The following is a 14,863-nucleotide window of genomic DNA, read 5'->3' on the forward strand; positions in this document are numbered from 1 at the left end:
GCTGCACCCCAAGTAGCAGTGGTTGTTATATTACTTAGGATAAAACTGAATCGACATTAGGTTTTTTCACAGTAGCAGCTTTCTTACTGATTTATTCAATTAGCGTAAGTGTGAATAGCACTAAGTATAATGACAGTTTTTTTATTAGTTCTTTGACTCATTCCACATCCTTGAAGATTCCCCTTCTTGATGGGATGTACTGTACATGGTAAATGAATGAATTAGTCTGAAAAGGAGAGTTTATAATTAGTACATATTAGCAGTGTTTGCTCATTGTAAGGAGACATTGGCTTTATGTGTGAAAACTTCCAAAATTGAGTGTTGCTTAATGAGCAGTGGAGAGTTTTATAATACAAAGTTTAATGAGATACAGAAAACAAAGCACTATTACCAGAAAGCAAATTGTACTGTTACATTTAATTGTGACTGTAATGAAACTTAAATGGTGGATGGTGAGACATGTAACCAGGCAAATGGCTGGCAGATAGATATGGAACTTCTTTGCGGGGTTTCAAAAAAATAAGGAAAGAATGAGACGAAAACATAACAGATGATGGATGGTCAGATGAAATTACAAAATGTACTTTTGAATAGTGTGATGGAGTGTAGATAAAGACAGTAATGCATCAGAATGCCTAGGGGTTTCTTTGATCTCCTTCCAGAAGTGAACTGATTATCATTTTCGTGAGGATGGCACAAACATTACAAGATCTCACTCATATAATAAGAACTCTGCTACCAATGTGAACAGTGCGATTCCCAAAAAAAGGGTCATAAGTTGTAAATTTCAGTACTAGGCACTGTAGCAGACAGTGGACAGCAAGGCATTAATGGTGCAAACTTTCAACCACAAACTGGAACATTCACGGTTTTAACATTCCCTTCCCATTTCAATCGTCAGAAAATTCATTGTAGTCTCACGTCAAATCAAACTGCAGGTGCATAAATTCAGATAACAACCAACATCAGAGCACCATTTGTAATAACTGGTGGAAGGAAGTTAAACATTCATAGGACTCAAGTCATAAGTTACATATCTTTCTCACATAATTTAAAGATCCTGAGTTTTACAGCTGATTAACAAGGCATTAGTTGGGTCTATCTCAGTTTATTTTGTATGAGCAGGATACTCTTAAGACAGCCATCACTATAACCTATTGACCTAACTTGACAAAATTAAATAAATAACCATGAAATACTTCAAAAGCTCTATAAAAACGAAAGTTCCACCTTGGAATGAGTTGCACACTCGGTGGATGGCTGTTGATGTTTAAAAATCATTTATCAGACTACCACTGTTGTGTCATACTTCAGTTGTATTTGGTGGACTCAGGCACATAAGGCTCTGCTATGGTCATCAGTATTTATTTCTACTCTACTGTGTGACCAAAATTAAATTCGGGAATTCTCTGAAAAGTATTCGTGGAGGATCTGGTACCACACAGGTAGTCATACAAATCCAACCTATAAAAAAAGTCTCTGTTGCTTAAATCTCAACAAATTTGCGAAAGGAAATCATATGTGAAAATATTTTCCTTGTAAAACCAGAGAATGTTCAAGGAATATGTTATCTTGTCCTGTATATAGAAAACAATTTAACAAACTACTGTTTGTGTCTGACAAGAGTGCTTTAGGGGCTATTTGTAATTAGTAGCTACTACATAAGCTTTGTCAGTGTCCTGTATTCGAAATATTTCAGTGGTTGAAATGAACGTGAGACACTTTTATGAATAACTCGCATTATCATGTAGTCACAAAGCCATTACACATACAAAGAACCAGTTAGCAACAACAGTATTCCTGTTGTTCTTGTTCTTATTGTAAGAAATGAACTTATGTTTTCAGTATTACTACAAGCATTTTCATTAGAATCTTGATTAATCTGTATAACAAATATGTGTTAGGAAACAGTTTGGACATTATTATAAAAGCCAAAAAGTATTTTTTGGGGAGCTTTTGATGATTTCAACTACCTGAATTTTTTGGGCTATGCTTTGTTTTTACAGTTGAAATGATTCATTAATAGGATCCATAGAACAAAAGATGCAACCCTTTGTTAAGATTTGTAACTGTGCAGTATTTGAGTGTAAAAACTGGGAAAAGTTCATTGGCCAATTACGAGGAAATTGCAGATGAAGACTGGTGTTACAAATCTGTTACTGTATGGTTGCCCCTGTTGGTTTGTAGAACCACATGCTGTCCTTACGACACATACTTCCTGTATGACAGCATTACTATTTTTTTCTTCCTGCTAAATTTTGATACTTTAATTGACTTGTTTGGTATGCAATTAAGTAGAACAATCAGAAGCCAAAGAGTGTCGCATACTCATGGATTAAGCATTGGGCACCAGATGCTGGAATCCTACATCATGGATTCACATAAAGGCCTTGCGGAGGTGGTTTGCTGTTGCCTTCCTCAAACTTGTTACAAAGTGTCAAGTGTGTACCTGTAACATATGGATGACTGTGATTAATGCTTGTACAGGGTACCGTTGTTACGGAAGATACGAAGGGAGAGAGTGAAATTCAGTGCCAGCACCAAGGGGCCACTGAGCTTAATGTTTCCATCTGACAGATCGATCACAATGAACAATATCACATGCCTCACTTCATGAGATAATGTGGAAAGATTTGGAATTTAAATCCAAAACATTGATGCAAAGACTTGTGATTAGGAACTTTATGCCAATACTGCTCCTCCACTTGCCAACAAAATACTGCCAATGAAAATTTTCCATGAGCAGAATTCAAACCAGCTTATCACAGAGTCAAGTGCCATCACACAGGCATGCATTAGCAACCTCAACGCAGAAGCGGATTACTAAGGAAGATCATTGTGGATATTTTAAATCATTACTCAATGGCTTTCGTGTAGCCACAACGCAAAATTTCAGTTCTTAGTGTTTCGTGAATGTCCTATGAATTCATTTGCACAACCTTGTCATCCAAGTCTTGTTGTTTCTTTGTTCTTTTGATTCATTTTCTCAGATATTATCATTACTTTAATTTCAGGATTATCACCATACAGTGCCAAGTTGTTATCAAGGTGTGAAATGCCTTGTGGGAAAGTCCTGGAATGTGAACACAAGTGTGCTGGGACTTGTGGTAAATGCCATCAAGGTCGTTTACATTTGCCATGCCAGGAAAAGTGTGGTCGTCTGCAAATATGTGGACACGGGTATGTTTATTATGTGGCCCATATTTTTGACTGTTTGATGATAAATATAGAAAACCAAGAACTATGATATTTAATAAAATGTGGAATTGAACCTCAGTTTCTGGAAGGAATTAGTGTTAAATTTAGCAGACTTTGCTGTTGAATATTGTGTAGGCCCATTAAAGTAATTTTCATGGAGTGTGTCACTCTTACGACCGAGCGAGGTGGCACAGTGGCTAGCACACAGGACTCGCATTCGGGAGGACGACGGTTCAATCCCGCGTCCGGCCATCCTGATTTAGGTTTTCCGTGATTTTCCTAAATCGCTCTAGGCAAATGCCGGGATGGTTCCTTTGAAAGGGCATGGCTGACTTCCTTCCCTGTCCTTCCCTAATCCAATGAGACCAATGACCTCGCTGACTGGTCTTCTCCCCCAAACAACCCAACCCAACCCAACTCACTCCTACGATAAATGATCCCGATTCCTAAAATTGTGGTCTTTTAATCAAATAACAGGATAAAGAAAACAAAATCAAAGTTAGTTTTGTCTTTTAACGAGAGGGAACTATTCTTGGCATATGGCAGTGAAGAAAAAGATTGTATTAATGGACCAGTATAATAACTCAATGTATGAATATTTCTTTTCATCAAACTGTATTTTTGTACCTCAGAGCAGAAAAAATGTATGACTGAGCAAAGGTAATAGAACAGCTTAGAGGAATCTGTTAAAACCCGGTTCATGCACGCTATCTCACAGCAAGGAGATTATATATATCATGAACCTACATATGTTACCATGAGTGTTGCTAAATGGTGAACAACTTAAGGGGCTAATAATTGTTTCTGGGTCTGAGTTTGGTAAGTATAAACTTGTAGCTGATTATTGCCACCAGCTCTTTTAAAATTAACTTTGTGTATGGTCCACTTATCACTGTTGGCAGTAGCAGTGTTTTTGTATATTTCGAAGATCTTGGATCACAACAGTACCAAAAAAAGTTACTTCAGGGCGATCTATGTGCCGACCAAGTGAAATAATGTTGAAAAGCAAGGCACTTGCTGCACAATTGCTTAAACCTTGCCCATGCAAGAAATAAGAGACCTACTGACTTGTAAAATTACAGTAGAAATACACTACATTAGTTCAAATAGAACATGTCAAAAGACTTTTGATATAATGTTAGAGAACTCTTAAATCTGAATTGCAGACAGAATGCATCACTGTTCTAAAGTATTCCGTCAAGAGGAACAATGATATGCTTGCTTACAACAAATTAACTCTGCCAGAGCCTGTTAAGGCTGTCAGTGGCTTAAAAGTGACACCTCATATACCTGCAGAACAGTGAGTTGCTACAGCCAGTACCTTCAAGGATTTAATATTTATTATCTCTTTTGCATATTTAATATATTGATAAGCTACAGAGTTTGTAACTTATCATATCAAGTGTTTTACATCTTGCAACCTAAAAAAGGTAATAAATATCACATTCTTACAACTGTTGGTTGTAGCAACTTACTGTATTGTGGGTGCATGAGACGATCCTTTGAAGCCATTAAAACTGACCTTATTAGACTTTGACAGAGTAGATTTGTTGTATGTGAGCATAGCTTTGTTCCATTAAGCTGATAGCTTCCCAGCAGTACTCCCTTTCCCACAAAACAGAGTTGATAATTGGTTATATGAAGAATCAGGCAGCTCAGTGTCAATAACTAACAGTTGTTTTGTAATACACAGATTTTCATGTGGTAAGATTTGATATATAACTGATGACCGTTAATAATACAGTTTATTTAAGAATAAATTTTCCAAATTGTGAAAAAGTTATCCTACCAGTTGACAGAAGTTGAGGACAGTTACTGTTTTTGCCATTTAAAAATAAATCTGACAGGAGATACAGAATACATACATCATTATGAACATTGTGTGCCATAATCCTGTTTGTGGCCAGTTGATGTTGTTGTTTTGGTGATGGTGTTCAGTATTTAGACTGGTTTGAAGCAGTTATCCAAATTTGTATGAGGCACTTCTCTCCTCTGTAAATACTGCATTCCACATCTATTTGAACCTGTGTCCTGGATTCCAGCATTGGTGTCCCTCTACAATTTTTACTTGCCACACTTCTGACCATAACAATATTTATGACCCCTTGATGCCTCTGGATAAGTTCTAAACCGATCCCTTCTTTTAGTCATGCTGTATCAATTATTATTATTATTTCTTTCCTTTCTCAGACATTACATCTGGCTAAAAATGGAAGTGACAGTGGACCTTGATCAAGCATGACTTCCTTTTAACTGTACGGTATATGTTACATTGCATTTAGGAACTTTCGGGTAATTGAACATGTATCAATAATTACAGATTTCTGTAGCTGTAGCTGTATTGCGTTGATGTACTGGTGGATATTGTGGGTATGACTCCTGTAGTTGATAGTATAATTGGTATGATGTCAACTTTATCCTGATGCCACACGTCTTTGACTTCCTCAGCCAGTTGGATGTATTTTTCAATTTTTTCTCCTGTTTTCTTCTGTATATTTGTTGTATTGGGTATGGATATTTCGATTAGTTGTACGGTATATGTTACATTGCATTTAGGAACTTTCGGGTAATTGAACATGTATCAATAATTACAGATTTCTGTAGCTGTAGCTGTATTGCGTTGATGTACTGGTAGATATTGTGGGTATGACTCCTGTAGTTGATAGTATAATTGGTATGATGTCAACTTTATCCTGATGCCACACGTCCTTGACTTCCTCAGCCAGTTGGATGTATTTTTCAATTTTTTCTCCTGTTTTCTTCTGTATATTTGTTGTATTGGGTATGGATATTTCGATTAGTTGTGTTAATTTCTCCTTTTTATTGGTGAGTATGATGTCAGGTTTGTTATATGGTGTTGTTTTATCTGTTATAATGGTTCTGTTCCAGTATAGCTTGTATTCATCATTTTCCAGTACATTTTGTAGTGCATACTTGTATGTGGGAACCTGTTGTTTTATTAGTTTACGTTGTATGGCAAGTTGTTGATGTATTATTTTTGCTACATTGTCATGTCTTCTGGGGTATTCTGTATTTGCTAGTATTGCACATCTGCTTGTGATGTGAGCTACTGTTTCTATTTGTTGTTTGCAAAGTCTGCATTTATCTGTTGTGGTATTGGGATCTTTAATAATATGCTTGCTGTAATATCTGGTGTTTATTGTTTGATCCTGCATTGCAATCATGAATCCTTCTGTCTCACTGTATATATTGCCTTTTCTTAGCCATGCGTTGGATGCGTCTTGATCAATGTGTGGCTGTGTTAGATGATATGGGTGCTTGCCATGTAGTGTTTTCTTTTTCCAATTTACTTTCTTCGTATCTGTTGATGTCAAGTGATGTAAAGGGTTGTAGAAGTGATTATGAAATTGCAATGGTGTAGCCGATGCATTTATATGAGTGATTGCTTTGTGTATTTTGCTAGTTTCTGCTCGTTCTAGAAAGAATTTTCTTAAATTGTCTGTCTGTCCATAATGTAGGTTTTTTATGTCGATAAATCCCCTTCCTCCTTCCTTTCCACTTAATGTGAATCTTTCTGTTGTTGAATGTATGTGATGTATTCTGTATTTGTGGCATTGTGATCGTGTAAGTGTATTGAGTGATTCTGGGTCTGTGTTACTCCATTTCACTACTCCAAATGAGTAGGTCAATATTGGTATAGCACAGGTATTTATAGCTTGTGTCTTGTTTCTTGCTGTCAATTCTGTTTTCAGTATTTTTGTTAGTCTTTGTCTATATTTTTCTTTTAGTTCTTCTTTAATATTTGTATTATCTATTCCTATTTTTTTGTCTGTATCCTAGATATTTATAGGCATCTGTTTTTTCCATCGCTTCTATGCAGTCGTGGTTATCCAATATGTAATCTTCTTGTTTAGTGTGTTTTCCCTTGACTATGCTATTTTTCTTACATTTGTCTGTTCCAAAAGCCATATTTATATCATTGCTGAATACTTCTGTTATCTTTAGTAATTGATTAAGTTGTTGATTTGTTGCTGTCAGTAGTTTTAGATCATCCATGTATAGTAAATGTGTGGTTTTGTGTTGGTATGTTCCAGTAATATTGTATCCATAATTTGTATTATTTAGCATGTTGGATAGTGGGTTCAGAGCAAGGCAGAACCAGAAAGGACTTAATGAGTCTCCTTGGTATATTCCACGCTTAATCTGTATTGGCTGTGATGTGATATTATTTGAATTTGTTTGGATATTAAGTGTGGTTTTCCAATTTTTCATTACTATGTTTAGGAACTGTATTAATTTAGAATCTACTTTGTATATTTCCAATATTTGTAGTAACCATGAGTGGGGTACACTATCAAAAGCTTTTCGGTAATCAATGTATGCATAGTGTAGCGACCTTTGTTTAGTTTTAGCTTGATATGTCACCCCTGCATCTATTATCAGTTGCTCTTTACATCCTCATGCTCCTGTGCAACAGCCCTTTTGTTCTTCATTTATAATTTTGTTCTGTGTTGTATGTGTCATTAATTTTTGTGTAATGACTGAAGTTAATATTTTGTATATTGCTGGTAGGCATGTTATGGGACAATATTTAGCTGGGTTTGCTGTGTCTGCTTGATCTTTAGGTTTCAGATAAGTTATTCCATGTGTAAGTGTATCAGGGAATGTGTATGGGTCTGCAATGTAACTGTTAAATGTCTGAAATGTCCGCTTGTGTCTGTGTATGTGTGGATGGATATGTGTGTGTGTGTGTGCGAGTGTATACCTGTCCTTTTTTCCCCCTAAGGTAAGTCTTTCCGCTCCCGGGATTGGAATGACTCCTTACCCTCTACCTTAAAACCCACATCCTTTCGTCTTTCCCTCTCCTTCCCTCTTTCCTGATGAAGGAACCTTTGGTTGTGAAAGCTTGAATTTTGTGTGTCTATCAACGTGCCAGCGCTTTTGTTTGGTAAGTCACATCATCTTTGCTTTTAGGTATGTTAAATAATTTAGTTATATGTGAATGTGTTGAGGTGAACTTCTTTAGCCAGAAATTTGCTATTTTATCTTTTCCAGGGGCTTTCCAAATATGCGTAGAATTAATTGCTCGGGTGACTTCATGTTGCAAAATTATCACTTCAGATGGTATCATCTTGTATGTGTCTGTTTCTGGTTGTATCCACCGTTCACGTCTGTTATGTTGTACCGGGTTTCACCATATGTTGCTCCAGAAGTGTTCCATGTCTGCTATGTTTGGTGGGTTGTCTATATTAATGTGTGTGTTATTTATTGTCTGATAAAATTTCTTTTTGTTTGTGTTGAATGTTTGGTTTTGTTTCCTTCTATTTTCATTTTTTTTGTATCTTCTAAGTCGTTTGGTCAATGCTTGTAATTTCTGCTTCTTTTCATCTAATTGCTCTATCGCTTCTTGTTGTGAGATTTTACCCAACCTTTTTCGTTTCTTGTCCGACATTGCAGTTTTTCTATTCTGATCTGTAGCCTGTGTTGCCATGCTGGTTTTGTGGGTTTCTTCTGTGTGTTGGTTTGTTCTGATCTCTGCCTAGTGTGTATATTTAGTGTAGTGAGTGCTCCTATATAAACCAGTAGTTGTAACTCTTTCATAGTTGTATTTTCATTTATTTTGCTGTGTATGATTGTGTTGATAGTTGTTATTGTTGTTTCGACTTTTGGGTTATTTGGTGGTCTATGCAAGAATGGTCCAATGTCTGTATTTGTGTCTTTGTATTCTATATATGTTGGCTGAAATTTTTCTTCTGTATCTAACATGTGTGTCACTTCGTGTTCTATTTGTGCTTGTTCTGGTGGCCGTCTTAAGATTTCGTTTTCGTCTGATTGTTTAATTGATGCGTGTTGTTCTTTGTTTGTTTGCTCTGGGATGTTTGAGTCCATTACTGTATTTTCTTCTTCTTCTGATTGCACATTATTTTGTTCCAGTATTCGTTTTACTTGTTGTTTGATGTTTTCTAATTCTGACTGGGGTATCCTGTTATTTTTGATTATTACACGGATCTGATCAGCTAGTCATTGTTCTGTTAAAAATTTTAATTCTGTGTATCTGGTAATAAATGTTGTGTATACCTGTGATCTGTATCCATTTGTGTTGGTTCCTAAGTTTGTTGCTTGGTAATAACAGAACATGAGGTGTTGGTTAACTTCATCTGACCATCTCATCCTCTGTCTTTGTTTTCCTACTAGAATGGTTGCAGGAAGCATATCCTGCAAAACACCTCTATTTGGATTTAAGTCATTTTCCGTGTGGCTAGCAGTGTCGTTACCATTGTTGATGGGCATAGGGTTCAAGCGTCATCCCCGACCACGACAGCGCTTGTCCGAGGCTTCATTAGTTCTGTCCTGAACCAACTAATCGCACTAAAAGGGGGGTTAGCCCTATTAGTGGTTTGTTCTTTTCGGCCTTTTATGACTGGCAGAACATAGCGGAGGCCTATTTTTTCTTTTATTCCTTTATTATTATTATTATTATTATTATTATTATTATTATTATTATTAACCCCTACCCAAATCAGTACCTCCTAATTAGCTATTTGATCTGCCCATGTAATCTTCGACATTCTTCTGTAGGACCACTTTTCAGAAGCTTCAGTTCTCTTCTTGTCTGAGGTGTTTATCATACACATTTCTCTTCTGTCCAAGGCTATACTCCAAATACGTAAAGAAAATACTTCTTAACATTATGAGAATTTATATTCCGTGTTAACAAGTCTTCTCTTTTTCACACATTTTATATTGTCTCTTAGTTTCAGTGTCATCTGTTATTTTACAGACCAAGTAGCAAAACACATCTATTACTTTTAGTGTATCATTTCCTAATTTAAATTGTATGCTTAATTCAACTACATTCCATTACTCTCATTTTACTTTTGTAGATTTTCACCTTATACCCTTTCCCAAGTCACTGTCCATCCTGTTCGCTATTCTTTCAAGTCCTTTGCCATCTCTGAGATTTGCTGATGACACTATAATCCCGTCAAAGTTTTTATATCCCTTTCCAGTATTTTCCTTGACTTAATTTACAGTTTTCTCAGTGTATAGATTGAATAACATCAAGAAACCACCACAACCTGTCTCATTCCCTTCTTAATTACTGTTTCTTTTTAATGAGCTTCAACTATTATAACTGCCATCTGGTTTCTGTAAAATCTGTACACAACTTTTTGCTCCCTGTACTTTTAACCCAGGTGCCTTAAGAATTTCAAAGTGTGTATTTCACAGAACATGCTCAAAAACGTTCTCTAAATTTATAAGCTACAAACATAGATTTTCCTTTATTTAACCTATCTTCCAAGAAAAGTTCCAGAGTCATTATTATAACAATGGAAATAATAATTTTTTGTCAGTATAATATAATGTATTTGGATAGATAAAAAAATCTACTCACCAAGTGGCAGCAGGAGAACACATATCACCTCAGCCTTCACGGGACATAATTATACCACCAGCCTATCTCAAAAGCAGATTTCCCAGGCCATCACATCCAATCCTGGTACTGCTGATCCCTCCAAAAAAACAACTTAGGAGTACACTACTTGTCACTCAGTATTATCATGGTCTCAAATGTGTTAATCAGCTACATTGACAAGGCCATGACTTCCTAAAAATCAAGTCCTGAAATTAGGTCCATTCTGTCTTGAGTTTTTGCCAGCACACCTAGAATAGCTTTATGTTGTCCTCCCAATCTCTGCAGTATCCTTGTCAGGCCCTAAGCTACTTCTGCACTCATGTTCCTACCCTAAGGCTCCTACTCCTGTGGCCGTCCCCACTGCAAGATTTGCCCTATGCGCACTCTTACCACCACTTATACCAGCCCTGTTACTGGCAAAACATATACCATCAAAGGGAGAGCCACCTGTGAAATGAAAATGATATGTCGTGTGGCGAGGGCCTCCAAGTGGGTAGACCCGAGTGCCTGGTGCAAGTCTTTTGAGTTGATGCCACTTTGGCTACTTGCACATCGATGAGGATGAAATGATGATGATAAGGACGGCACAGCCACCCAGTCCCTGAACGGAGAAAATCTCAAACCCAGCCGGGAATCGAACCCAGGCCCCCGGCATGACAAGCCAGCATGCTGTCCACTCAGCTACAGTGGTGAACATCTGGGAAATGACACATGTCATATACCAGCCATTCTTAACCTGTTCAGTGGTGGACACCTGGGAAATGACACGTGTCATATACTAGCCATTCTTAAACTGTTCAGCCTTTTACATCAGTGTAAGCAGTTGTCAGTTAGGGTGAATGGCCATTGGCAGATGGTGTATACTGGTGGTACACAATATCCTGTTACAAAGCATGCTCTACAACATGACAATTGTGATCTCGAGGCCTGTGGCATCTGGATTCTTCCCCCAGACACCAGTTTCTCATAACTCCACAAGTGGGAACTGCGTGTCCGTGGTTCTTGCCACTCACCTGGCCTCCATTTACATTAATTTCTTCCGTCTTGGCATTTCTTCACAGTAACTACACCATTCTTCACTCCATTTTAGTTTTCTATGTCTTTCATTTTCTGACCTGCCTATTTTTTGCTGTCCCCCTCCCACCTCTATCACATACAATGCACTTAGCTTGTGTATTACCCTTTCGTCCACTTTAAACTTTCAGGTTTTCAAATCTCATCCATTGCAGTCCCCAGAAATCAGTTTTTCCTTCTCATCCTATCTGGTAAGTCTCCCCTGCCAGCATTTGGGGACTTTTCCAAACTGTAAACCCTTTTCCTAAACCTCTCCAGTCCTTTTCCTACACCCATCTTCCTCCTCCTTCAACCCTTCTGCCAGGAGAAGGAGCCAGTGACTCTGAAAGGTTGCATACATAATTCCTTTTTTTGAATGTGTATTCTCCTGCCACTGCTTTGAGAGTCAATTTTATCATGTTTGTTCCAACATTTCACTGGAACCCAAACAGATCTTCCCTGAGGTCGGCCTCTACAATTTTCCCACTATTTTCTTTAAATAATTTATGTTGGTAGTTTGTGACATTAGACTCATAGTTCAGTAATATTCACTACTGTCAGGACCTGTCTTTTGTAGAATTTGAATTATTACATTCTTCTTTATATCTGAGAGTATTTTGCCTTTATTGTATATCTTGCATACCTGGTGGAGTATGTGTTCATGACTTGTTCTCCCAGAATTCTCAGTACCTCTGAGGAAATACCATTTACTTCATGTGTGCATTTTGGCTTAGGTCTTCAAGTGCTCTGACATATGCTTCTCATACCTTCACCTATTTCCTCTTCCGTAATACTGCCTTCAAGTTCATATCCCTTTTATAGCTCTTGTATATTGCTTCCACCTTCCAGCTTTCCCTTATTTGCTTAAATACTACTTTGCCATCTGAGCTCTAGATACTCATATAAGTGTATAAGTGCTTTCCATTTCTCCAAAGGTCCCTTTAATTTTCCTATACAGTAAAAACCAATTTTTTAATGATATCATTTTAAGTTTTCCCGTTTTTTAAGTTTATTTTGGTCAGTCCGAACAGAATTCATGTTCTCTCAATACAATGCTTTCCCATCATTAACAGTTCCATGTTACAATGTTCCTCACACTTTAAGTTTTCTTACCTTTAACATCGATCTTCATACAGATTTCTGCAAAAAGTGAATCATATATTCCTGCTCAAAGTAATTCCTTGGATCAAAGCAGAAAACACGTGTTGGTGTGTTGAGTCACAGCCACCTGTATTACAGGTTCACATTGTTTGGAATGGTGGGAAATATGCTGAGTCACTGCATTCATGATAATAACAATCTGATGGTAGTGGCTCAAGTAGCAACCTTCCTTCTGCTCACTGTGATGTATTATGTCGGCTTTAATTTAATTTCACAGTCATTTATACAACTAAACACATCTTTTGGAGATGGCTTTCCATATAATGTGCTTTCAGGGATTGTTGTTACTTCCTTGTGAAGTACCCTAATCAATACTAGGTGCACAGCCTTAGGTTCATACGACCTGATGTCAGACATAAACATTCTTCGTCAAGAGGCCATGTAACATGATGAAAATTTCTGCCTTCTTTCTTGCCTAGGATATCCCTGAACTGAGTGACCCCCTTGTGAGCAACAAACTGTAGATTTTGTGTCTATTCTTCTCTGTTTGCAAAGACTACCATCTTCAGTGTTTTAACCAATATTGTGTTACAGGTTTTATTTACCATAATTTTATAATGATTATCAATAATAAGTCTGACATTGGAACACAAATATCTTTTTAATGTGGTTTCACAAAAGACTTTTTCTTCAGTGTTTTTACACCATTGGACATGACCCAAATGAAGAGGCAAACCTGCACGCGCATTTGCGTGTGTCAGCATTCAGCCACTGCCTTCTGATTATCACAATGGCTGTGGCTGGGTGCTGTGTTAGCACTCAGCCACCACATTCACGGTAATCATGGGTGTTTCCTCCTTTGTTCTGATCATGTCCAATGGTGTAAATAAGCAAAAGTCTTCTGTGAAACCACATTAAAAAGATATACACGTCCTAATGTGAGATTCATTATTGATAATCATTAAAAAATTGCGGTAAATAAAATTTGTAACACATTACTGGTTGAAATAGTAGCAGAGAGTAATTGGCACAAAATCTACAGCTTGTTGTGTTTCCTGTGCTTTTCTGTATTTTACACTTTTTTGGGTCAGACTGCTGAAAAATGTAGGGGGGGGGGGGGGGGGGGGGGGGGCTTACTGTAGGTGGCCTCTAACATTCCGATAACTTGTAAGCTTCTGCGACTTTATGTTTGTCCTCTAACCATTCCTACTTATGCGCTTTCTGTCAATTTCATTTTTTAGAAGCCTGTATTCCTCTCCACCTGCTCAGTTAATTGCATTTTTACATTTACTGCTTTCATAAGTTAAATTCAATATCATCTCTGTGATCCAAATATTTCTACTAGGCCCTGTCTTTTTCCTATTTGATCCTCTACTGTCTTTCCCATTTCATCTTTGAACGCTACCCATTTGTCTTCTATTGTATTCCTTTCCCATTTCAGTTGAGCATTGCCTAATGCTCCCTCTGAAACTCACAACAACCTGTGGCTCCTTCAATTTATTCAGGTTCTATCATTATTAATGTCCTATCTTTTTGCAGTTTCTCCAGTTTTAATCTGCAGTTCGTAACTAATAAATTATGTTTAGTGCCCACATCTGCCCGTGCAAATGCCTTTTAGTTTAGAATTTGGTTTCAGAATCTTTGTCTTACCATTATACAGGGTGCACATAAAGGCCGGGAACACTTTCAATTATTTATTGCACAAGAATTAAACATTGTACAGATGTCATACACATTGCATTTTGAAGAGAAACTCTGAAAGTTTTTTTTTTTTTTTTTACAAACATTTGATATGCGAACCATGAGTGACCCAGCAGACGTCAATACAGTAATCGAATTCTTGCCATACCCATCCTAGGAGGGCACCATCGACTGTGGCAGTCGCTTCCCGTGTTCTCTCCCGGAGCTCTGCTACATCTCTTGGTAGAGGCGGTACATATAACAGATCTTTAATGTGTCTACACAGAAAAAAGTGAGATCTGGTGATCGGGGGTCCATTTCATGAAACAGCCATCCCCTTCTGTAGCACGGCCAATCCATCGATGTGGCAGCTCCATGTTCAGGTACCCATGAACTTCACGATGAAAATGGGGTGGAGACTCATCCTGCTGAAAGACGAATGAAGAGTCTGAC

The 14,863-nt window shown here is 37.4% G+C and overlaps 1 protein-coding gene across 1 annotated transcript in view; it reads left to right on the forward strand.

Moving 5' to 3' along the window:
• LOC126153247 (NFX1-type zinc finger-containing protein 1-like) overlaps positions 1-14,863 on the forward strand; it is a 453,816-nt gene that overhangs the window by 321,399 nt on the left and 117,554 nt on the right. The window contains exon 13 of the mRNA XM_049916059.1: positions 3,015-3,180. Within this exon, the coding sequence (XP_049772016.1) occupies positions 3,015-3,180 (166 nt within the window). The remainder of the gene's footprint in view (positions 1-3,014; positions 3,181-14,863) is intronic.

Source organism: Schistocerca cancellata, chromosome 2 (genome assembly GCF_023864275.1).
Source record: "Schistocerca cancellata isolate TAMUIC-IGC-003103 chromosome 2, iqSchCanc2.1, whole genome shotgun sequence".
Classification (NCBI taxonomy): Eukaryota; Metazoa; Arthropoda; class Insecta; order Orthoptera; family Acrididae; genus Schistocerca; species Schistocerca cancellata.